Below are 26,381 nucleotides of genomic sequence, written 5' to 3' on the forward strand. Positions count from 1 at the left end.
GGTCAAAGTGTAGCAGCCGCTGCCGGGTTCTGCAGCAAAGATCTTATTCAAACGAACACGAGCTGTGCTGCAGCAGCCATCAACAGCCGACATAGACCACCAAACTTTGACCAGAGCTGCGCTAAAGCAGCTCCACGCAAAGTGTTTATATTCAGCCGCTGTCCGAGGAAATAGCAGCAGATTGGTAGTGGCAATGGATGCTGGGCCCCAACCAATCTGCTATCTGTAGCTTATCAACATCGTAAGCCTGAACGACCCCTTTAAATACTCCACAGTAAGAGGATTGCTTTCACAGTTCATATAAAGAATTTGATACCTCTGTCCATACAGTCTCCAGATTGCAGTCTTCTGAGCAGTACTGATGTCAATTAGCTCAGACAAACTGTGCTTCCAATGAAGAAGATCAGAGTCTTTAAGTGCATCCATAAGCTTATCTGCGGTCTTTCCTGCAAAAGCCCTTTGCTGAACCAATGACTGAATGCCAAGGGAAGCCAGATACTGAAAGAGAAAGTGTTGCTTCTGTTACCATCTATGTACTGACTGAATGCTGTCCTCAACATTAGGAAGAAAAGTATTAACTTACCGGTAGCCCAAAGTGCACAGCTTTCTTTACAGAATGTTCCAGCAACACACTGCTGTCCTCACCTTTTCTGCTCTTTAGGATGTACAACCAACTCTGGAGCAAGAAAAAAAAGTTACAAAACACTATCAGAAGCTATCAAACAGTATTCTGAAGTTAAAAAAAATTCAACATTTTAGCACAATCTTTTGTTGCAGTGCTTTACAGATTTACTATATTTGCAGCAGAAAATGGTATAAATAGTAGCTGAGATCTAAGCTATAATGAGTTTGGGGCGCACAGACAGCCCAAAGAAGTCTCAAATTTATAAAGAAATATGTACCTCTTAAAAAGTTTGGCTGTCTTACTCCAGGGGACTTTTCACAATGAAAGATATGAAAAACTTATATTGATAAACTCCTAGAATAATGCTTAACCCCTTAATTACAGCCAATACGCCTTTTAACTGACCTTACATATAAGAGAATAGCCTCCCCATACAGGTAACACTCCAGCATCTGTCGGTTGTACACTATAGCTGACAACTTTCTGCATCAGCCACGATCAGTGTTTGCACCGTCCAAATCTGTTTAACCCCTTAGATGCTGCTGTCAATAGTGACTACATCACTATAAATGGTTAACAGAGTGTGGGGGCTTCCTATTTATCCAAATTGGTGCCCTCAGATCATGATTGTGTGGTCCTGATGCTTGCGATGGCAATTCATGACCAAATCACGGCCTTAGAGTCTGACGGCTGTAGTAATCTGTTCAGAAGTTAGAGACATTTAGGTGGTAAAAATACACATTTTCATTTCTGTCATACCACTTTGCATTAATTCCTGTAAAGCACCTGAAGAGTTAATAAACTACCTGACTGCAGTTTTTCATATGTCAGGGGGTGCTGTTTTTAAAATGGTATCACGTTTGGGGGTTTCCCAATATATGAGACCCCTAAAGTCACTTCAAACATGGATAAATCCCTAAAAAAATAAATGTTGTAAATTTCCTTGAAAAAATGAAAAATTACTTCTACATTTTTAAACCTCCTAAAATGCTAAAAAAAAATAAAATAACATTTTACAAATGATGCTGATGTAAACCCGACATGTGGGAAATGTTATTTATTAATGGTTTGCTGTGGTATGACTAACTGGATTAAAGGGATAATCATTCAAATTTTGAAAATTGCTAATTTTTTAACATTTTTCTCAAATTTTTGATATTTTTTATAAATAAACAAAACATATTGACCTAAATTTACCATTATCATAAAGTATAATGTGTCACGAAAAAACAGTCTCAAAATCACTGGGATTTGTTGAAGCGTTGCAGAGTTATTACCACATAAAGTGACACTGGTCAGATTTCAAAAATTTGGCTCCGTCACTAAGGGGTTAAGATATGAAATTCTCAGTGAAAAGTTTCCTTATTAGCAAGAGGAGACAATAGATGTGTATCTTCTAAGTTAAAATTTTGCCACACAAGTCAATTTTGGGCTGAATAATTTTATCCCCAAAGTGGATGAGACTTAATAAAATTTCACACTTTTTGCCTAGTACTGTAATATGCAGAAAATTTTCTAAACAAAAAAATTCACGTCCAATCTAAAAAATTCTAATTGTGCTGAACTTACCAGACAGTGCTGCAGGCAAACATGGTCACTTGATTCTTGCGCTATCCTTATGGCTTCTTGCAGCGCTAGCTCGGCTTGATGACTACAGAAAGCAAACATTAAAAACACTGAAAAGTAGACTTTTTCTTTAAATAAAATGTACGTATAAGTTTATACTAAGACAGCACATTTTAAGTATCATCACAATCACATGTAAAGTGCCATGGAATAAATGGCGCTATAATAATAATAATAATAATAATAATAAATAAATAATAGAGAGAAATATTCAGAAGAGTTTGTGATGCTTTCCCTATAAGTTAGCATGCAGTACTTAAATCAGGGGCGAGGAACCTTTTTTCTACCAAGAGCCATTTGAATATTTAAACCATCATTCGAGGGCCGTACAAAATTATCAGCTTGAAAATGACCCTGGTATATTTGGTCAAACATTTAGGCTACGTTCACACTAGCGTTGTGCGCCGCTGCGTCGGCGACGCGACGCACAACGCACCGAAAAACGCTGCGTTTTTCGACGCGTGCGTCGTTTTTTGACGAAAATCGGACGCAAGAAAAATGCATCTTGTTTTCTTGGTCCGACGCTAGCGTCAAAAAAGACGCACGTGTCGGAAAACGCAACACACAAAAACGCATGAGTCCCCCATGTTAAACATAGGGGCGCATGACGCGTGCGTCGCCCGACGCTAGCGCGACGCACACTAGCCGAACGCTAGTGTGAACGTAGCCTAAACTCACCCCTAATGTGATGGCTGGAGCAGCTTCTCTTTTGTGTGACTGATGTTACGAGTACATGGTAGTGATGTTACTACTTGTAACTGCTTTTCCAAGTCTGGAGCACAAGCTACTCTTTGCGATAAGTTTTGTAAAGAACTCGCAGTAGTGAGTCATCCCGAACACAGGTGTATATTACACTGCATGCCTCCTCAATATGGGAAATTCATTACTGCTCATGTTATATTTATAGAATTCGAGCAGTTAGACGTCTGCAATATATACATCACAAAGGAGACACCGAGGCTGCGGCATTCACATCACAGGAGATACCGGGGCTGCGGCATACATCACAGGAGAAACCGGGGCTGCGGCATACAAATCGCAGGAGACACCAGAGCTGCGGCAATCACATTGCAGGCGATATGGGGCTGCTGTATACACATCGCAGGAGATAAGGGACTGCAGTACACACATTACAAGAGATGCTGCTACCGAGGAACATAAGTGCACTGTGCACTAACTCGCCAATAAAGTACATTCTGACGCTGGCACTGGCCATCATCCCGACAATCCTTCATTTCTCTTGCCACAACTTTCATTAGTTAACGCTCCTTGGGTGTGCTCGCAGGGTAAGAAGAAAATTATAGGGCTGGCAGCTGTGAAAACACAGCTGCTGGCCTGAGAACTGTGGTCTCTGGGAGTAAAGGTTATTATGGGCCATACACTGCCTGCGGGACTGAGGTTTCTCACCCCCTGCCTTAAACATTCACATTACAGTAGGTAGAAGTTTATAAACAGATATATAAACACCTTCTAAAAATGACGACAATAGAACTACAACAAGGCAAATTAGTCTTACTAATGTCCTTAATGAGATACCCAAGCATATTCAAAACACGAGGCATCCATCTATGGTTTACAATAAGTAGTCCGATCTCAAGCAACAAGTGTGATGTCACTCTGTGTGACTGCAGACTTGTCAATCCTCGCACTGCATGCTGTGAGGATTCCTCAGTGTCAGGGGGTTGCAGTCACGTTACCTCAAGTATGCGATCTACATACTTCCAGCCACATTTTGACTACATTGTGTCCTGCCTGGCTCAATATACTTGCATTGAGTGAGGCAGCGTTCATCTAGTCGACATAGATGCAAAATGACATATCTGCAGGCACGCGCAGGGCTGTGGAGTCTGTGTCTATTTTGGTGGAGTCAGAATAAAATTAACTTAGACTCCTAAAATATACACTGCTCAAAAAAATAAAGGGAACACTAACATCCCACATCCTAGATATCACTGAATGAAATATTTCAGTTGCAAATCTTTATTCATTACATAGTGCAAATTGTCTCTTTAGAGAGGAAGAGGACTAGAACTCTAGTGCCACCTATTGGAAGTAGCAATCTTAACAGTCAATGTCGACCCTTTAACGAGCCTTGTCACATGACATAGGATAATAGCCAAACCAGAATCTCAATTTGCAGACACTGTTTCGGGGTACTGCCCCTCGAGAGAGGCGTCTGACCGGGATCCAAGAAGTATCATTTCTCCTTGCGGAGAGTGACATGATAAGCATGTCGAGGTGAGGAGACTTAAAGCCGCAATGCTCCTCTGGGAAATATGCATAGTGGAATGTGATGAGAACAATAAAACCTAAAAAAACAGGATTTTTGGTTGCTTACCGTAAAATGTTTCTTGGAGCCTCCATTGGGGGACACAGGAACCATAAGCTGTGTCCCCCAATGAGAGGCGATAAATAAAACAGGATTTTTGGTTGCTTACAGTAAAATCTGTTTCTTGGAGCCTCCATTGGGGGACACAGCTCATGGTTCCTGTGTCCCCCAATGAGAGACGATAAAGAAATGAGCAACGTAAATCACAACTAATATCCCATGGAGGTCTGGAGTTGGAATGATGCACAAAATAAAAGTGGAAATTTAAGTTACAGGCTGATCCAACTTCAGTGGAAATGCCTCAAGACAAGGAAATGATGCTCAGTAGTGTGTGTGGCCTCCACGTGCCTGTATGCTCTCCCTACAATGCCTGGGCATGCTCCTGATGAGGCGGCCGATGGTCTCCGGAGGGATCTCCTCCCAGACATGGACTAAAGCATCCGCCAACTCCTGGACAGTGTGGTGCAATGTGACGTTCGTGGATGGTGCAAGACATGATGTCCCAGATGTGTTCAATCAGATTCAGGTCTGGGGAAAAGGCGGGCTAGTCCATAGCTCCAAGGCCTTCATCTTGCCGGAACTGCTGACACTCCAGCCACATAAGGTCTGGCATTGTCCTGCATTAGGAGGAACCCAGTGCCAACCGCACCAGCATATGGTCTCACAAAGTGTCTGAGGATCTCATCTCGGTACCTAATAGCAGTCGGGCTACCTCTGGCAAGCCCATGGAGGGCTGTGCGGCCCTCGAAAGAAGTGCCACCCCACACCATTACTGACCTACTGCCAAAATGGTCATGCTGAAGGATGTTGCAGGCAGCAGATTGCTCTCCACAGCGTCTCCAGACTCTGTCACATGTGCTCAGTGTGAACCTGCTTTTATCTGTGAAGAGCACAGGGCGCCAGTGGCAAATTTGCCAATCCTGGTGTTCTGTGGCAAATGCCAATAGTCCTGCACGGTGTTGGGTTGTGAGCACAACCCCCATCTGTGGATGTCGGGCACTCAGACCATCCTCATGGAGTCGGTTTCTAACCGTTTGTGCAGACACATGCACATTTGTGGCCTGCTTGGGGTCATTTTGCAGGGCTCTGGCAGTGCTCCTCCTGTTCCTTCTTGCAAAAAGGCTGAGGTAGCGGTCCGGCTGCTGGGTTGTTGCCCTCCTACGCCCATCCCCCCCCCCCCCCCCCATGTCTCCTGGTGTACTGGCCTGTCTCCTGGTAGTGCCTCCAGCCTCTGGACACTACGCTGACAAACACAGCAAACCTTCTTGCCACAGCTAGCATTGATGTGCCATCCTGGATAAGCTGCACTATGTGAGCCACTTGTGTGGGTTGTAGAGTCCGTCTCATGCTACCACGAGTGTGAAAGCACAGCCAACATTCAAAAGTGACCAAAACATCAGCCAGAAAGCATTGGTACTGAGATGTGGTCTGTGGTCCCCACCTGCAGAACCACTCCTTTATTGAGTGTGTCTTGGATAATTGCCAATAATTTCCATGTGTTGTCTATCCCATTTGCACAACAGCATGTGAAATTGATTATCAAACAGTGTTGCTATTTAAGTGGACAGTTTGATTTCACAGATGTTTGATTTACTTGGAGTTATATTCTGTTGTTTAAGAGTTCCCTTTATTTTTTTGAGCAGTGTATAATAAATTGGGTCCAGTAGTACACCCTTTCACCCTTTCCTTACCCGCTGGCTGCATGCTGGCCACAATATTGGATTGAAGTTCATTCTATGTCCTCTGTAGTACACGCCTGCGCAAGGCAATCTTGCCTTGCGCTGGTGTGTACTACGGAGGACAGATAATGAACTTTAATCCAATATGGCGGCCAGCGGGTAAGGAAAGGGTGAATCAAACACCCGAAAACTCCGCCCATATGACCGAAAACCGGTCCCGCCAAATTCAGGTGACAGGTTCCCTTTAATACTAATGATGCTCAGAAATTACATACTAGTGTCCAAAGCGACAGTGGAGAGCAGCCAGGTTGAGTGCAGCATATCGCAGGCTCCGTCCATAACCTTCATCTCCATTGCTTTTGCTCTCTGCTCCGGTGAGGATGAGGCGGTCAAAATAATGAAGCAGACTATGTGTTGAACTGAAAACATCTTGGACACGCAAACTATTTAAATAGCTTAGATAATGCTGAAATAAAAAAGAAAGAAGCTTTGCTGAAATAAAAGTGTTAGTTAACAGATTCCGGTAGCATTTTGAAAAGAGTCAACTCTAAAATGACAATCCCTTAAACATATATGGCTTTTAAAATGAGACACCAGTTTACCCAATTGTACATAGATTATGAGTTTTCCATTAGATTTATGAATAGTTCATTTGGCAGTGAAAACGAGCAAAAGATAATACAACAGAACTACATCAGATCATAACCCTAATTATAGGTTTACAGAAACAGCAGAGACATGTACTGGTGATCCCATAAATAACCAGTACATGCAAAATAAGAGAGACTGGACCACATGCATCAATGTCATTTTGTCTTTTCCTCCAAAATAGTCTAATATTTGCTATTTGTGTTATTCATTTGCTCCTTTCTGAATAAAATCACAAAATGCTTGTAAAATCAAGCAGCATTGCAATTTACACCTTAGAAAAAATGCTCTCCTTTCTCAATGGAATTATTTTTTATTTTCTTTTTTATTGCTCATTGCCTAGGTAGCCAGCCACAACTATAATTAAACATTTGAAGTGCTTACAAGCAGTTTACAAGAGCTTGTAAACACTTAAACACTGCTCTGACGCTGGCCAAGTTTGCAGGAGCACATTGTTAAAGCCTGATACTAATCTTTTCAGCTCCTGTGATGCTGCAGAGGCAAACCAGACTCATAACATCATCTTGGAGTCAATCAAGCAGGACCACAACATGCCCGGAGCCTGGGGAGCGGGGCACTCTTGCTGATGATCATCGAAATAACACTAACAATTTTCACCAGAATTTTGTGCTGTTTACTTCATATATAGGAGTTTGTAAAAATCAAGTGAAAATGCGTTATTAAAACAGGTGAAAAAAATGTTTGCATCTGGACTCTAAACAGGAGGAATTTTCCATTTTGGGAGGTGCAAGCAAATTAATGAATAAATAAAAAAAAAAAAAATAGTAGAAAGAAACTTCCAACATTCGTTATCATCATCATCAACAACAACAACAACAACAACAACAACAAAAAGTGTTCCCTCATGCCGATGCCATTTTGCATAAAACACATGCTTTCTCTGAGGCTCTGAAAAAGTGATTGTTCTTCATGCAAAAGGTGGGTGCCTGAAGGAGCGCCGCTTATCCTGTACAAAATGTGGTATTATTGCTACTGTCTGCACTTGTTAAAAAAGGATTATGGTCCTCTGATATATACTAGAAGTCATGGATTCGGCAGTGCCAATGAGGAACGTTTTGTATTAATGTCAGAGATGTAAGTGACAAATGTATAAGACGGTATAAGCAAAGTCAAACATTTGTTGCAATGTACATCAATAAGTTAACGTAGACATTTGCTAAATTTACACTGTACTATTTGATACAAGTGGATCATTACGTGTTATTAAGAACCAAACCCTCAGTTTAAACATTTTTGGGGGGAGTATGATAAAATAAATGCACCTTTTCACAAAAGTGCAATCAATGTTCCTAGAAAACTCACAGCTTCAGCAAAATCTGGATTAAACTTCAGAAGATTGTTCAGCTCTTTTTGCAACAAAACAGGAGACAGAGCTTTACTTTCATCATTTTTCAGTAATGAGGCCTGGAAAGCAAAATAATTAGATTAAGGATACACTAGAATGAAGAAGTAACCAATATACAATTATTTACAACCTTATCCTATTATAAATGGCATGCAGAAAATGACGCCTAGAGTTCCTGTACATTGCTTAATACAAAGCATTCAATAAGGGAATGGTTTGAGTGCTGGCAAAATTTATACAGAAACTATCAGAAATAACTTCTGTGTGAGAAAAGAAAACATATTTAGGAGGCTTTCCATGAACAAAGTTACCATATATAATTGAGTACAAGCCGACCTGAGTATAAGCCGAGGCCCTTAATTTTATCACAAAAAACTGGGAAAACTTAATGACTCGAGTATAAGCCTAGGGTGGGAAATGCAGCAGCTACAGGTAAATGTCAAAAATAAAAATAGATACCAATAAAAGTAAAATTAATTGAGACATCAGTAGGTTAAGTGTTTTTGAATATCCGTATTGAATCAGGAGCCCCATATAATGCTCCATAAAGTTCATTATGGGCCCCAAAAGATGCTCCATACAAAATACGCCCCATATAATGCTGCACAAAAGGTTAATAATGGCCCCATAAGATGCTCCATATTATAATATCCCCCATATAATGCTGCACAAAAGGTTAATGATGGCCCCATAATATGCTCCATAGAATAATATGCCCCACATGCTGCGATTAAAGAAAAAAAAAAAATTACATAGTCCTCTCTCGTCGCTGGGAGCCAGGTGCCGGTGTCCTGAGCAGGTGGGGACACCGCCGCGCTATGGGGGCCAGGTGCCGGTATCGCCACTGGCTCAGGCCCCCGACACTTGCGATATTCACCTCTCCTCGTTCCACCGCCGCGTGCCGCTGTGTCTTCCGTCTCTCTGCAGTGACTGTTCAGGCAGAGGACGCACACTAACCACGTCATCACGCCCTCTGACCTGAACGTCACAGCCAGAGGACGCGGAAGACAGCGCCGCGGTGGAACAGGGACAGGTGTATAGCGCATGGCTCACCCTTCCCCATCATACTCGCCCTCCTGGCGCGGTCTCTGCACTTCCCTGCTTCTCCGTTGTCCTCAGGAGGCAGCTCCTTCCAGTGCTGAGCGGCCACATGGTACTGATCATTAAAGTAATGAATATGCACTCCACTCCTACCGGAGTGGAGTCACGTCCATATTCATTACTTTATTGAGCGCTACCAAGTGACTGATGAACACAGGAAGAGCTGCAGGCACCAGAGACCATCTGAGAAGCAGGGAATTAAGTAGGCGAGTATGATGTGACAGCCACCGACTCCTGCCGCTTCTTCTCCCCCGCCGCCCCCCGGGACAATGACTCGAGTGTAAGCCGAGAGGGGCACTTTCAGCCTAAAAAAAATGGGCTGAAAATCTCGGCTTATACTCGAGTATATAATTTTAAATAACATTTAGTTTTGGCTGGCGACACAAAACACTTTCACCAGTGCTAAACAGCCTTTGTCTTTTCAGTTTTATGCTGAAATAGGGGGAAAAAAACAATGTTTAACGAGCACATGACAGCGGATACATGCTCCCAGATCCAGGGGCAGATCCCAGATTCTGAGACAACATTTCTGAGAAAAACCTACTTCTCCCCGCCCGCTGACAACTGACAGATCTTTCCTTATACATCCACAAAGTGAGAGACCCGTCAGTTAATTGGAGCAGGTAGAGACAAGCTGCAGAGGACCCATGTTTTCGAAAAGTCTCCTGTGCGGCACGGTCCCCAGTCAGGTTACAAAGTATTTGTTTATCTGAAACATCGCAGCATTTCAGAGTCAAACACACATGATTGGAATCATGCAGCCAGTGTCTGATACATGCTGCCCGTGGTTCAATCCACTATCAGATTCTTTTTAAATACTATTTTGAAGTCTAATACTTGATAAATGAAATATAATACTTGATAAATGAAATAAAGTGGCAGACAATTATAAATCATATTCAAAAAGTGACAAACCTGATGGGACAGGAAATATTCTGCCTGCTTTTGGGACAGAGGTCCGCTACATGCCAATTCTTCTTCTCTAAGGGAAAAAAATAATTGAGAACTAGTATCATGTATATGGTACATCAACTACTAATGCAAAAAAATGCTGTCAGAGGGTGGGAAGCTGCAATGATAGATCATATTATGTTCTGACAGTTTTCCTGTGACTTTTTTTTTTTTTACAACCTAATCTGCAGTCAAAAACTAGAGGAAGCTCATTATAAGACTATGAGATCAATAATGATGTATTAGAAAACAGATTTGTCATAGCGGTCAATGAAAAGAAGGCTTATTGAGTTAGGATTTTTATATAAATTATGAAAAATAAGTATTTCAAAAGATCATTAACCCCTTTACCCCCAAGGGTGGTTTGCACGTTAATGACCGGGCCAATTTTTACAATTCTGACCACTGTCCCTTTATGAGGTTATAACTCTGGAACGCTTCAACGGATCCCAGTGAATCTGACATTGTTTTCTCGTGACATATTGTACTTCATGACAATGGTAAAAATTCTTTGATAGTACCTGCGTTTATTTGTGAAAAAAACGGAAATTTGGCGAAAATTATGAAAATTTCGCAATTTTCCAACTTTGAATTTTTATGCAATTAAATCACAGATATATGTCACACAAAATACTTAATAAGTAACATTTCCCACATGTCTACTTTACATCAGCACAATTTTGGAACCAAAATTTTTTTTTGTTAGGGAGTTATAAGGGTGAAAAGTTGACCAGCAATTTCTCATTTCTACAACACCATTTTTTTTTAGGGACCACATCTCATTTGAAGTCATTTTGAGGGGTCTATATGATAGAAAATACCCAAGTGTGACACCATTCTAAAAACTACACCCCTCAAGGTGCTTAAAACCACATTCAAGAAGTTTATTAACCCTTCTGGTGCTTCACAGGAATTTTTTGAATGTTTAAATAAAAATGAACATTTAACTTTTTTTCACAAAAAATTTAATTCAGCTCCAATTTGTTTTATTTTACCAAGGGTAACAGGAGAAAATGGACCGCAATCATTGTTGTACAATTTGTCCTGAGTACGCCAATACCCCACATGTGGGGGTAAACCACTGTTTGGGCGCATGGCACAGCTCGGAAGCGAAGGAGCGCCATTTGACTTTTCAATGCAAAATTGACAGGAATTGAGATGGGACACCATGTTTCGTTTGGAGAGCCCCTGATGTGCCTAAACATTGAAACCCCCCACAAGTGACACCATTTTGGAAAGTAGACCCCCTAAGGAACTTATATAGAGGTGTGGTGAGCTCTTTCACCCACCAAGTGCTTCACAGAAGTTTATAATGTAGAACCGTAAAAATAAAAAATCATATTTTTTCACACAAATTATCTTTTCGCCCCCAATTTTTTATTTTTCCAAGGGTAAGAGAAGAAATTGGACCCCAATAGTTGTTGTACAATTTGTCCTGAGTAAGCTGATATCCCATATGTGGGGGTAAACCACTGTTTGGGCGGATGGGAGAGCTCGGAAGGGAAGGAGCGCCGTTTGACTTTTCAATGCAAAATTGACAGGAATTGAGATGGGATGCCATGTTGCGTTTGGAAAGCCACTGATGTGCCTAAACATTGAAACCCCCCACAAGTGACACCATTTTGGAAAGTAGACCCCCTAAGGAACTTATCTAGAGGTGTGGTGAGCACTTTGACCCACCCAGTGCTTCACAGAAGTTTATAATGCAGAACCGTAAAAATAAAAAAATCATATTTTTTCACAAAAATTATCTTTTCGCCCCCAATTTTTTATTTTTCCAAGGGTAAGAGAAGAAATTGGACCCCAATAGTTGTTGTACAATTTGTCCTGAGTGCGCTGATACCCCATATGTGGGGGTAAACCACTGTTTGGGCGGATGGGAGAGCTCGGAAAGGAAGGAGCGCCGTTTGACTTTTCAATGCAAAATTGACAGGAATTGAGATGAGACGCCATGTTGCGTTTGCAGAGCCCCTAATGTACCTAAATAGTAGAAACCACTCACAAGTGACACCATTTTGGAAAGTAGACCCCCTAAGGAACTTATCTAGATGTGTGGTGAGCGCTTTGACCCACCAAGGGCTTCACAGAGGTTTATAATGGAGAGCCGTAAAAATAAAACAAAAATTGTTTCCCACAAAAATTATTTTTTAGCCCCCAGTTTTGTATTTTCCCGAGGGTAACAGGAGAAATTGGACCCAAAAATGTGTTGTCCAATTTGTCCTGAGTGTGCTGATACCCCATATGTGGGGGGAAACCACTGTTTGGGCGCATGGGAGGGCTTGGAAGGGAAGGAGTGCCATTTGAATGCAGACTTAGATGGAATGGTCTGCAGGCGTCACATTGCGTTTGCAGAGCCCCTAATGTACCTAAACAGTAGAAACCCCCCACAAGTGACACCATTTTGGAAAGTAGACCCCCTAAGGAACTTATCTAGATGTGTGGTGAGCGCTTTGACCCACCAAAGGCTTCACAGAGGTTTATAATGGAGAGCCGTAAAAATAAAACAAAATTTTTTTCCCACAAAAATTATTTTTTAGCCCCCAGTTTTGTATTTTCCCGAGGGTAACAGGAGAAATTGGACCCAAAAATGTGTTGTCCAATTTGTCCTGAGTGCGCTGATACCCCATATGTGGGGGGAAACCACTGTTTGGGCGCATGGGAGGGCTCGGAAGGGAAGGAGTGCCATTTGAATGCAGACTTAGATGGAATGGTCTGCAGGCGTCACATTGCGTTTGCAGAGCCCCTAATGTACCTAAACAGTAGAAACCCCCCACAAGTGACCCCATATTGGAAACTAGACCCCCCCGGGAACTTATCTAGATGTGTTGTGAGAACTTTGAACCCCAAGTGTTTCACTACAGTTTATAACGCAGAGCCGTAAAAATAAAAAATCTTTTTTTTCCCACAAAAATTATTTTTTAGCCCCCAGTTTTGTATTTTCCCAAGGGTAACAGGAGAAATTGGACCCCAACAGTTGTTGTCCTATTTGTCCTGAGTACGCTGATACCCCATATGTTGGGGTAAACCCCTGTTTGGGCACACGGGTGAGCTCGGAAGGAAAGAAGCACTGTTTTACTTTTTCAACGCAGAATTGGCTGGAATTGAGATCGGACGCCATGTCGCTTTTGGAGAGCCCCTGATGTGCCGAAACAGTGGAAACCCCCCAATTATAACTGAAACCCTAATCCAAACACTCCCCTAACCCTAATTCCAACGGTAACCCTAACCACACCTCTAACCCTGACACACCCCTAACCCTAATCCCAACCCTATTCCCAACTGTAAATGTAATCTAAACCCTAACTGTAACTTTAGCCCCAACCCTAACTGTAGCCCTAACCCTAGCCCTAACCCTAGCCCTAACCCTAACACTAGCCCTAACCCTAACCCTAACCCTAGCCCTAACCCTAGCCCTAACCCTAGCCCTAGCCCTAGCCCTAGCCCTAACCCTAGCCCTAACCCTAGCCCTAACCCTAGCCCTAATGGGAAAATGGAAATAAATACATTTTTTTATTTTTCCCTAACTAAGGGGGTGATGAAGGGGGGTTTGATTTACTTTTATAGCGGGTTTTTTAGCGGATTTTTATGATTGGCAGCCGTCACACACTGAAAGACGCTTTTTATTGCAAAAAATATTTTTTGCGTTACCACATTTTGAGAGCTATAATTTTTCCATATTTTGGTCCACACAGTCATGTGAGGTCTTGTTTTTTACGCGACCAGTTGACGTTTTTATTGGTAACATTTTCGGGCACGTGACATTTTTTGATCGCTTTTTATTCCGATTTTTGTGAGACAGAATGACCAAAAACCAGCTATTCATGAATTTCTTTTGGGGGAGGCGTTTATACCGTTCCGCGTTTGGTAAAATTGATAAAGCAGTTTTATTCTTCGGGTCAGTACGATTACAGCGACATCTCATTTATATCATTTTTTTATGTTTTGGCGCTTTTATACGATAAAAACTATTTTATAGAAAAAATAATTATTTTGGCATCGCTTTATTCTCAGGACTATAACTTTTTCATTTTTTTGCTGATGATGCTGTATGGTGGCTCGTTTTTTGCGGGACAAGATGACGCTTTCAGCGCTACCATGGTTGTTTATATCTGTCTTTTTGATCACGTGTTATTCCACTTTTTGTTCGGCGGTATGATAATAAAGCGTCGTTTTTTGCCTCGTTTTTTTTTTTTTTTTCTTACGGTGTTTACTGAAGGGGTTAACTAGTGTGCCAGTTTTATAGGGCGAGTCGATACGGACGCGGCGATACTAAATATGTGTACTTTTATTGTTTTTTTTTTTTTTTATTTAGATGAAGAAATGTATTTATGGGAATATTTTTTTTTTTTTTTCATTATTTAGGAATATTTTTTTTAAATTTTTTTTACACATTTGGAAAATTTTTTTTTTACTTTTTTACTTTGTCCCAGGGGGGGACATCACAGATCAGTGATCTGACAGTTTGCACAGCACTCTGTCAGATCACTGATCTGACATGCAGCAGTGCAGGCTTCACAGTGCCTGCTCTGAGCAGGCTCTGTGAAGCCACCTCCCTCCCTGCAGGACCCGGATCCGCGGCCATCTTGGATCCGGGACCTGGAGCAGGGAGGGAGGGCGGCAAGACCCTCGCAGCAACGCGATTACATCGCGTTGCTGCGGGGGTCTCAGGGAAGCCCGCAGGGAGCCCCCTCCCTGCGCGGTGCTTCCCTGCACCGCCGGCACATCGCGATCATCTTTGATCGCGGTGTGCCGGGGGTTAATGTGCCGGGGGCGGTCCGTGACCGCTCCTGGCACATAGTGCCGGATGTCAGCTGCGATAGGCAGCTGACACCCGGCCGCGATCGGCGCCGCTCCCCCCGTGAGCGCTGCCGATCGCATATGACGTACTATTGCGTCCTTGGGAAGTAGGGCCCACCCCCCATGGACGCAATAGTACGTCTGATGGCAGAAAGGGGTTAATAAAGAAAGATTGGGCAGATGAAATCCAACTGCCTGATCTCATCCTCTGACACTAGCTGTCAGGGGCATGCTGGAAAGACCCAATAAACATTAGATGGTAGGCAGCTCCTGCCAAAATGTGTGCTGGAAACCCAACGGGGTTGTCAGATTCTGATTTGTTCTGCATCAGGGGGCAAGCATGCGGATTATGTACTAGACTAGGGCAAGTGCCGATAATGCACGTATCCTAGCGGATTCCTTATACAAGGCTGTTAAATGGAACAGATAGATAGATAATACATTACCAGCACTGCTCACATCCGATGTACAAATGAGCTGCTCTTGACCCTCTCACTTTTTGAGATTAGAAAGAAAATCAGCCCATTCCATATTACCCAATAGGACCTTCAAGGTCTTCTTTCTCCATTTCTCCATCATCACTTAATTCTTGCTCCTCTTCGTCTTCAGTGTTTGTGAGCTCCATGTCAGCCACTTCACTTTCTGTCTTTGATGTTGCCTTGGCTTTATCACACTGGAAGTAATTCTGCAGGGAGGTGTACAATTTGTATACCTGACTGAATGACAGTTTGTTGTAGGCCAAGATCATGTGGCGAAGAAAAAGACCTTAAAGAGTGTCGAAAAAGAATATACACTTTTTACTTGCACTATGTCAGAGTAAATATAATGTACTTTGTTGAGTGGAATTAATTTAATTTACATAAACACTTATCGGCAATTAGTTTCGATGCTGCACCTACCCACAACACTTGTTTTGTGAACATCTGGTTCCGTTCCGGAGAATGAGTCTGAAAGTTCATCAAAAAACTGCTCCATGTCTTTTAGTTCTCCTTCAGCCATGAGCTTTATCCTATGAAAAAGAAAGGATTAAATGAGATACTGAGGGAATTGAGCTCAGTAATTGACAAGACCACTGTATCTCATTCTTAGCCTCTCTTGTAACAGGGGTGGGGGCCACAAGATTGGAGGATGGCTCACATGGTACCAATATTTAAGAAAGGTAAGAAGGTGGATCCAGGCAACTACTGTCCGGTAAGGCCTCTTTCACACTTCCGTCATTTGGCCAACGTCGCAATGCGTCGTTTTGGAGAAAAAACGCATCCTGCAAAGTTGCCCGCAGGATGCGTTTTTTCTCCATAGACTTGCATTAGCGACGCATTGCGACATATGGCCACACGACACATCCGTCGTGCAACGGATACGTTGTGATTTTTGCGGCCTGTCGTGACGAAAAAACGTTCAATGTAACGTTTTTTGTCCGTCAGAACCGCCATTTCCGACAGCGCATGCGCGGCCGGAACGCCGCCCCCCTCCTCCCCGGAACTCATAATGGGCAGCGGATGCATCTGAAAACTGCATCCACTGCCCACGTTGTGCACTATTTGCACAACGTCCGTCGGTACATCGGGCCGACGGAAATGTGAAAGAGGCCTAAGTCTGACATGAGTATTGTGCAAAGTTTTTGAGGGCATTATAAGAGATGACCTGCAGAGATATATTGCAGAGAATAATATAGCTAACAACCAGCATGGATTCAAGAAGAATAAGTCTTGTCTAACTAACATGTTGGGTTTCTATGAGGAGCAAATCTGGATGTTGGTATTGCGGCCGATGTGATTTATCTGGACTTTGCAAAGGATTTTAATACAGTTCCACATAACTGCCTTATACTGAAGCTACAGAAGCAAGGACTGGGGGAATCTAGATGCAGGTGGGTAAGGAATTGGCTAAATGACAGAAAACAAAGAGTCAATAAACATAAGGATGAATGACCTTGGGGAGATCAAAACATCCAACACCGCGGAGACACCATCACGTGTTTCCGCGGAGACACCATCACGTGTTTCTCAACGCAGTGATCCAGAACACTGCCCACATCCCTTATGAGAAATATGCAAATGCATGTAGAAAAGCCCGAAACAGCTGTCTGTGGATGGATACCATGTTTTGGCATAGGTGGTTTTCCTTTTTGGATGCTGCCCTTCCCGTGGTTGTTCCTTCCCGGTGAAAGACCTGGCTATTTATTGCTTGCGTTGAGAAACACGTGATGGTGTCTCCACGGCTTTTCTACATGCATCTGCATATTTCCCATAAGGGATGGGGGCAGTGTTCTGGATCACTGCGTTGAGAAACACGTGATGGTGTCTCTGCGGCTTTTCTACATGCATTTGCATATTTCCCATAAGGGATGGGGGCAGTGTTCTGGATCACTGAGTTGAGAAACACGTGATGGTGTCTCCGCAGTGTTGGATGTTTTGATCTCCCCGAGGTCATTCATCCTTATGTTTATAGTCCTTTTACTTCTTATGATGACGTCCTCTTCTTCTCTTCACGACGCAGCTCTGGCGCAGGCGTACTTTGTCTGCCCTGCTGAGGGCAGAGCAAAGTACTGCAGTGCGCAAGCGCCGGGACCTCAACAGGGCAGACAAAGTACGCCTGCGCCAGAGCCGCAACGTGAAGAGAAGAAGAGGACGTCATCGTAAGAAGATGGGAGGCCCAGGACCGGACCGCGACGCCCATCGGACCGGGACCACCCAAGGGTGAGTATAATATAACCTCTTTTTCTCATCTTTCACTACACTCCTGCAAATCCTCTTCACTGGCTCCCAATGTCCCAGCGTAACCAGTTTAAATTACTAACACTGACCTACAAAGCCTTCCATAACCTTTCTCCTCCGTATATTTCCACACTAATCTCTCAATATCTTCCCTCACGTAATCTCCGGTCCTCCCAAGACCTCCTCCTTTCCTCCACGCTTATTCGCTCCTCACTGAATCGCCTCCAAGACTTCTCCCGAATATCACCCATCCTCTGGAATTCAGTGCCCCAACACATCCGGTTATCCACTACTTTTGGATCCTTCAAAAGAAACCTGAAAACCCACCTCTTCAAGGAAGCTTACAGCCTGTAAAGGCCACCTCAACACCATCGGAGCTACTGCAACCCTCGACCTACTGTCTCCTTCCCCATAATCCTGTAGAATGTAATCCCGCAAGGGCAGGGTCCTCGCCCCTCTGTATCAGTCTGCCATTGTTAGTTTTGCTTACTGTAAGTGATATTTGTATTTTGATGTAACCCCTTATCATGTACAGCACCATGGAATTAATGGTGCTATATAAATAATTATAATAATAATCATCTTTCAGGATACATCGGGGGCTTATCTACAGCATTCCAGAATGCTGTAGATAAGTCCCTGATGCTGTTGGGCTTAGCTCACCTTCGATTTTGGGGGTGACAGGTTCCCTTTAAGAGGAAAGTGTCAGTCTTTGCTGACGACACCATGTAGGGTATTAAAATCTGACCATAACATCACAATATTGCAAAACGATCTGCATAAGATGACAATGGGCAAACACTTAGCAAATGAGATTTAATGTAAATAAATGTGGAGTAATACACCTAGGACGGAGTAATCCTATTGCTGCATATGCATTAAATTGGACTATACTCAGGACTACAGGACATGAGAAGGACTTGGGTATTCTGGTTACAAGTAAGCAGAGCAGCAATACTCAATGTCAAGCAGCAGCCGCAAAAGCAAACAGGGTTCTAGGATGTACAGAAAGAGATAAAATCCCGCAATCCCAATGTACGTGAGGCCACATCTAGAATATGGGATCCAGTCTTGGGCTCCATATTTTAAGAAGGATATTCAGAAACTAGAATCAGTTCAAAGGCGGGCAACTAGATTACTAGAAGGGATGGAAGGCCTCTCATATGATCAGAGGTTGGAAAAGTTGGGCTTGTTTAGCTTGTAAATGAGATATCCTCTGAGGCATCTTTTTTTCTACGTATAAACATATGTGTGGTCAGTAAAAAGCACCGGCACATGACTTATTCCTTCCAAAGACCATACTGAGGACTAGGAAGTATTCATTACATGTGGTAGAAAGAAGATTCAAGCTGCTCAACAGGAAAGGATTCTTTACAGTTAGAGCCGTCAGACAGTGGAATGTCCTACCACATGAGGTAGTAATGGCTGACACTATAACAGCTTTTAAAAAAGGGCTGGATGATTTCCTCAGTACACATAACATTGTGGGTTATAGTTAAATTAATGACAAAATGTACAATTGATAGAGGAAGGTTGAACTTGATGGACCTAGGTCTTTTTTCAACCTATGTAACTATGTAGATCTAATGTGGCCTGAAATGTTGCTGTCGGGTTACATAACAAAAACCTGCTGTCAAATTCCCTTTAACCTGAGTGTCACTCTGTATATTGAGACAGCGCAACAAAATAAGTACAATACATGTGGTTGTGTCCTGAGGAAGAAGTTATCTGAACTTCGAAACGCGTTGAATAAAACCACTTGCTTTTATTTTGCATACATCTGGTCCTATATCTCATTTGGCAGCGCAGATTTAGTCCACAAATCTCCAATTTTATTGTACCTGATACGGTAACTTGCTGACCCGTGGATCTGCTGCAGCTGATCTCTCTACTAGATCTATACGCCTTGTGAATAGATCTATCAGGTTAGGATAATCTGAGTGCATTTTCTCAATATCCACCGGATAAGACCCTATGTGCGCTGATCTCTCCTACAGTTTCTTCCTTGACAGTGATGTACTGGTTATGTAACAATCATTACAAACTGCTCGTATTAATGGAATTCACAATCTTACTACTATAGTAGCAAAACTACTATGTATGTACATATTTTGGACATTTTGACTTTACCTTTTTGTACTCACTATAGCAGTTTTTGTGAGAAAGGTTCAGAATATAGATCAAAAACATTACATTATACAGTATAGTAGACCTAGGCAAAGGCAGCTCAAGGACTGGAACAGCCAAAAAGATGGAAACGGTGGTATCTCACACCATGCAGCCACCTTCCCCCCAGCATCTGCATCATCAGCTCCCTCTCCTACCATTGAGCCTGTTGTCTTAGAGCTAAGCAGGTGCAATGATGTCTATTTTTAAATAGTAGTTGTGGAGGGGACCTCATACTCTATGGGGGCTGAGAGAAGGCATCATGCTCTGTGTGGGGAGGTAGTTGATCAACCTATGAGGGCTAAATAACAGATATAGTATGATTTACTGTTTTTTATAAACTTAAAGTAGATTATATAGTGTTGATTAGCTGACACTGATAACAATACAAGTTACAATAATCCCAATTTTATTTCTTCAATTATTTTTTATTAGGTTTATCAGTAACAAAATAGACTTTCAAACATAACTATTAAAGGGAATCTGTCACCTCATTTTGCCGCTATAAACTGCGGCCACCGCCATTAGCGGCTTATCTATGGCATTCTGTAATGCTGTAGGTAAGCGGCTTCTGTTGCGGCTCCTGCGCAGGCGTACTGATTTGCCTTGTTGAGGGCAGCATAAAGTACTGCAGTGTGCAGGCACCAGGAAAGGTCCGAGAGGCCCAGCGCCTGCGCACTGCAGTACTTTGCTCTGCCCTCAACAGGGCAAATCATTACGCCTGCGCAGGAGCCGTGACAGGAAGCAAAGAAGAGGATGTCATCCTATGAAGATAGGAGGCGCTGGACCCGAACCTGCGACGCCCATCGGACCCAAACTGGGACTGCCCCTGGGTGAGTATAATCTAACTTGTTTTTCTTATCTTTCAGGTTACATTGTGGGCTTACCTACAGCATTACAGAATTTTTAACTATAAAATAATAACCCCTATGGTAACAAGTATTAGTAGTAGCAGCTAGCCAACGGACAATTCTGCACAATATTAAGCAATAAAAGGAATATAAAACATTAATAACGAGCATAGCCAAGTTCAGACAGTTGGTTCGGCCCCCCCACAACGGTCATGGTCTCACATTCATATGGTCCCTTGTGAAAATTAATTATCCACCCATGCACTACAGGATTACCTTAAAATATGTCTAGTGATGAGCAAATATACTCGAGATTTCCCGAGCACGCTCGGGTGACCTCCGAGTATTTTTTAGTGCTCGGAGATTTAGTTTTCTTCACCTCAGCTGAATGATTTACATCTGTTAGCCAGCTTGATTACATATGAGGATTCCCTAGCAACCAGGCAACCCCCACATATACTTATGCTGGCAAACAGATGTAAATCATTCAGCTGCGGCAATAAAAACTAAATCTCCGAGCACTAAAAAAATACTCTGAGGACACCCGAGCGTGCTCGGGAAATCTCGAGTAACGAGTATATTCGCTCATCACTAATAATGTCCCCATCAACAACATTTGGATTTTTTTATACACATGCTAAAATAGGTTGTCCAGACATTAAAAAAATAAAAAAAAATAGTGATGACCTATCCCTAAAATAATAGGTAATCAATATTAAATTGGTCAGGGTCCAACACACCCATTAATCAGCTGCCAGATGTAGACAATGGACAGGTCTGCTCTAGAAATGAGCAAACCGGACACCGAGTGTCCATAGTGAACTCCGAACACAGACTTCTACTGGAAGTCCATGTTACAGTTCGAGATTCCGGGGAGGAGGGGAGAGACAGATTTTCCAGCTCCAAAGTTCGGATCCCCAATGATTTCAATGAGGCTCGGGTTCAGGTACAGTTTCGGTACCCGGACCGAACCTTGGACTAAAGTTCGGTCGGGTACCAGAGACTGAACTTCCACAGGTCCACTCATCCCTAGTTTGTTCAAAGTGTAGTGCCTACTGTCAGTCAGTACAAAGTGATTGTTCAAGCCAAGTACAAGCGCTCTGTGCTCCTTTGGCATGGCACAACAATTCAGTGCAACTTTCCATCTACTTGTTTTGCATCTGTCTCCACCCTCCTCTTCCATGATTGACAGCAAAGGCTTTGCATGAGTCAGAGAAGGGCTGAGATAGAAAACAAGTAGGGGAAGGAGCACTGAACTGTGTGACCATGCCAAATGTACACTGAGCACCTCTGCTTGGTTTGAACAATCATTTTGAACCGACAGACCCCGCTCAAATGCCTCTAGAGCAATTCATTCAGAGTATGAGAACCTACCTGATTTGTAAACAACTTGCCACATTTGGACAACAGTCATTGACAATCTTAATAAGTTTTGAAAGTGACATGTCAGGACCCTAGGAGAGCAGAGAAAAGATATTTACACATATGCATACATAAGTTAACGTTAGGGTACCGTCACACTATAAGATTTACCTACGATCACGACCAGCGATATGACCTGGCCGTGATCGTAGGTAAATCGTAGTGTGGTCGCTGGGGAGCTGTCACACAGACAGCTCTCCAGCGACCAACGATGCCGAGGTCCCTGGGTAACCAGGGTAAACATCGGGTAACTAAGCGCAGGACCGCGCTTAGTTACCCGATGTTTACCCTGGTTACAAGCGTTAAACTAAAAAAAAACAAACAGCACATACTTACATTCTGGTGTCCGTCAGGTCCCTTGCAGTCTGCTTCCCGCACTCAGTGACTGCCGGCCGTAAAGTGAAAGTGAAAGCACAGCCGCTGTGCTCTGCTTTCACTTTACGGCCGGCAGTCACAGTGCGGGAAGCAGACGGCAAGGGACCTGACGGACACCAGAATGTAAGTATGTGCTGTTTGTTTTTTTTAGTTTAACGCTTGTAACCAGGGTAAACATCGGGTAACTAAGCGCGGTCCTGCGCTTAGTTACCCGAGGTTTACCCTGGTTACAAGCGAACGCATCGCTGGATCGCATCGCTAGATCGCTAGATCGGTGTCACACACACCGATCTAGCGATGACAGCGGGAGATCCAGCGATGAAAGAAAGTTCTAAACGATCTGCTACGACGTACGATTCTCAGCAGGATCCCTGATCGCTGCTGCGTGTCAGACACAGCGATATCGTAACGATATCGCTGGAACGTCACGAATCGTACCGTCGTAGCGATCGAAATGTTATAGTGTGACGGTACCCTTAGTCTAAAAACTAAATACAATTATACACTCAGGAGAAAAAGTTTTAACTACTATATCACATAATATATTTGCTGTAAAAACGTGACCTAGTTTTCAGTTAAATAAAATAATGATTTATTATTATTATAAATTGTTGCCTTCCCTTGCTGTGTTAGGATACAGAACACAGGCTGGGTTTAGTATTGTGACCAAAAAGGAATAAGAATTACAAGGCAGTAAACTCACAAAAAATGTATGGATTTTCATTCAAATTTTCCTTTTTCATTAATTCAATAGAAAAAAAAATGTATTATAATAATAAAAATGCCCCCCTGCCTGCACCTCCCTAGTACATCAACTAGCCTGGTTTTTTTTTTTGTCCCAGAAATGTTGGGTTCACACATGTGACTGCCTCAGATAGCGAATGGCAGCAGAAGTCATATACTGTCGAATACGTCCTATATAGCGCCGTGGTGTCACTAGAGCACAGTGAACTAACACTGACAGGACAAACAGAATAGCGCCATCACGGGAGAGCAAGGTGTTAGTCCCAGGTAAGTGAAAAATGTCCATTTATTTTATTATTATGCTTCCTTAAATAGCACCATCATACCTTGCAGCACTTTACATACATTGTAATCAGTGTCATTAATGGGTTACAATCTAAATTCTCTACCAGTAATGTTATCATCAATATTGTTACGCTCCAGACATCCAGGCCTCTCTTCAACCCCTCGCCTGAGTTCGCCATCACCACCTCCTCAGGCAAGCAATTCCAGATTCTCACTGCCCTAACAGTAAAAAATCCTCTTCTATGTTGGTGAAAAAACCTTCTCTCTTCGAGACGCAGAGAATGCCCTCTTGTGACTGTCACCTCCCTTGGTATAAACAGATCCTCGGAGAAAGATTTGTAGTGTCCCCTTATATACTTATACATGGTTATTAGATCGCCCCTCATTCGTCTTTTTTCTAGACTAAATAATCCTAATTTTTCCAATCTCTCTGGGTATTGTAGTTCCCCCATCCCCTTTATTAATTTTGTTGCTGTCCTTTATACTCGCTCTAGTTCCATTATATCCTTCCTGAGCACCGGTGCACAGCAGTTGTCCTGTTTAATTTATTTCTCAGTCCATAGGCTTCTAAAATATACTGAGCTGTGTTACTCAACCTCCTTGGGGCCAGGGATAAAGGTACCGTCACACTAAACGATATCGCTAGCGATCCGTGACGTTGCAGCGTCCTGGCTAGCGATATCGTTCAGTTTGACACACAGCAGCGATCAGAATCCTGCTGTGATGTCGTTGGTCGCTACACAAAGTCCAGCACTTTATTTATTTCGTCGCTGGACTTCCTGCTGACATCGCTGAATCGGCGTGTGTGACGCCGATTCAGCGATGTCTTCGCTGGTAACCAGGGTAAACATCGGGTTACTAAGTGCAGGGCCGCGCTTAGTAACCCGATGTTTACCCTGGTTACCAGCGTAAAAGTAAAAAAAAAAAAACACTACATACTTACATTCCGCTGTCTGTCCCTCGGCGCTCTGCTTCTCTGCCCTGTGTAAGCACAGCGGCCGGAAAGCAGAGCGGTGACGTCACCGCTGTGCTTTCCGGCCGCTGTGCTTACACAGGGCAGAGAAGCAGAGCGCCGAGGGACAGACAGCGGAAGGTAAGTATGTAGTGTTTGGTTTTTTTTATACTTTTACGCTGGTAACCAGGGTAAACATCGGGTTACTAAGCGCGGCCCTGCGCACATCGGGTTACTAAGCGCGGCCCTGCGCTTAGTAACCCGATGTTTACCCTGGTTACCGGGGACCTCGGGATCGTTGGTCGCTGGAGAGCTGTCTGTGTGACAGCTCTCCAGCGACCAAACAGCGACGCTGCAGCGATCCGGATCGTTGTCGGTATCGCTGCAGCGTCGCTTAGTGTGACGGTACCTTTACTCATTGCCTTTTATTTGGTCTTTGCTGATCTGCTGCAAAACTGATGTCATGTCTAAAGCAGTAGGGAGCAGCCTATCTCTGACCTCAACAGCCTGTGCTGTCTATATTGGCTGCACCCAGTGATTGGCTGCAGCAGTTCATGAGTGCTTTAGACATGACATCACTTTAGCAGCAGCTCAACAAAGACCAAATCAGAAGCAGAGAGTAATCGCTTGGCCCAAGGAGGCCGAGTAACAGCTTTGTTATTTTATAAATCTTGAAGTATCTGGACTAAAGGAAAAAAAAATTGTAAACAGGACAACCCACGCAAGGGGTTCACATTGTTGTCCTCAGAAGTCCAATGATGGCTGCGGCTCCAGCTTCCCCAACACGACCTCCCAATGAAAACCACATGGCGGATAGAATAGGCCCTCTATTTAGGAGGCACACTATGTAATATTCGGCGAGATTCCCCTACACTTTGTGCATCGATTCTGCAGTTTTCTGTATCTTTGCTTTGTTATTAATGAAAGGAAACATTCATTACATCCAGAACCTGATAACCCGCCCTGATCATGGATAGCTAGTACAGTAGAGGAAGTGTCTGCAACCTCAACTTACAGCCTTGTAGCTGAGGTACTACAACACCCAGCATTCCCCGACAGCCCACAATTGCAAGGACTCACATACTTTTCCCACACCTGGTTGGAGCCTGTGATCTAGGGGAGTGTTCGGATGCTGCCCTGCACTCCCCTCACTATAGCTGTGCTCAGAGCCCTCACATGTGCGTCACTCACCTGGAGAAGAGGCAGGATCTGCTTGTTCAGCAGCCTCTTGTCCACCACAGTGACCTCGGTGCTTCCAGTCATTTCGCTCAGCAGCACAAGCACAGAGATCTTGTACGGAGTCACCCAGTCCTTGATACCAAACACATTGGCATGCACAACGCCATTAGTCATCATGGGGTTAAAATACAGGCTCTCGTGAACGCTGGCCATGTCCTACCGGGCACCAGACTCTGCCCGGCGCTCCACTGCTCTGCCCGGTGCTCCACTGCTCTGCCCGGTGCTCCACTCTGCAGCTCCAACAGTTCGCAGCTGCACAGACAGGCGCGTCATGAAACGGACCAATCAGAAGGTAAGCTGAGCATCATGTGACCTGAGGCCGCTGTCTTTCTTCTAAAGCTTCCCCTGGAAACATATGTACGTCAATAAGTGTTCCGCATTAATACTTTGATAGAAATCTGTCTCCAGTACCATATTGTGCCTGACATGTAGCACACAGTCGCCAGAACACAAGCCTAGACCTAAATGTGTCACATCCAGTAGCAAAGACAAAAAAACCATGTAGAAA

The 26,381-nt window shown here is 43.4% G+C and overlaps 1 protein-coding gene across 1 annotated transcript in view; it reads right to left on the reverse strand.

Annotated features, from left to right (window-relative positions):
- Positions 1-26,156, reverse strand: part of ANAPC5 (anaphase promoting complex subunit 5) — a 63,449-nt gene extending 37,293 nt beyond the window's left edge. Inside the window, exons 1-10 of the mRNA XM_069755418.1 lie at positions 25,826-26,156; positions 22,231-22,310; positions 16,022-16,131; positions 15,659-15,887; positions 10,290-10,356; positions 8,231-8,332; positions 6,535-6,725; positions 2,195-2,276; positions 584-676; positions 317-498 (exon numbers count right to left, since the gene is read on the reverse strand). Of these exons, the coding sequence (XP_069611519.1) occupies positions 317-498; positions 584-676; positions 2,195-2,276; positions 6,535-6,725; positions 8,231-8,332; positions 10,290-10,356; positions 15,659-15,887; positions 16,022-16,131; positions 22,231-22,310; positions 25,826-26,026 (1,337 nt within the window). The 5' untranslated portion in view covers positions 26,027-26,156. The remainder of the gene's footprint in view (positions 1-316; positions 499-583; positions 677-2,194; positions 2,277-6,534; positions 6,726-8,230; positions 8,333-10,289; positions 10,357-15,658; positions 15,888-16,021; positions 16,132-22,230; positions 22,311-25,825) is intronic.
- Positions 26,157-26,381: the final 225 nt, after the last annotated feature.

The sequence above is a fragment of the Ranitomeya imitator genome, chromosome 1, assembly GCF_032444005.1.
Source record: "Ranitomeya imitator isolate aRanImi1 chromosome 1, aRanImi1.pri, whole genome shotgun sequence".
Taxonomy (NCBI): domain Eukaryota; kingdom Metazoa; phylum Chordata; class Amphibia; order Anura; family Dendrobatidae; genus Ranitomeya; species Ranitomeya imitator.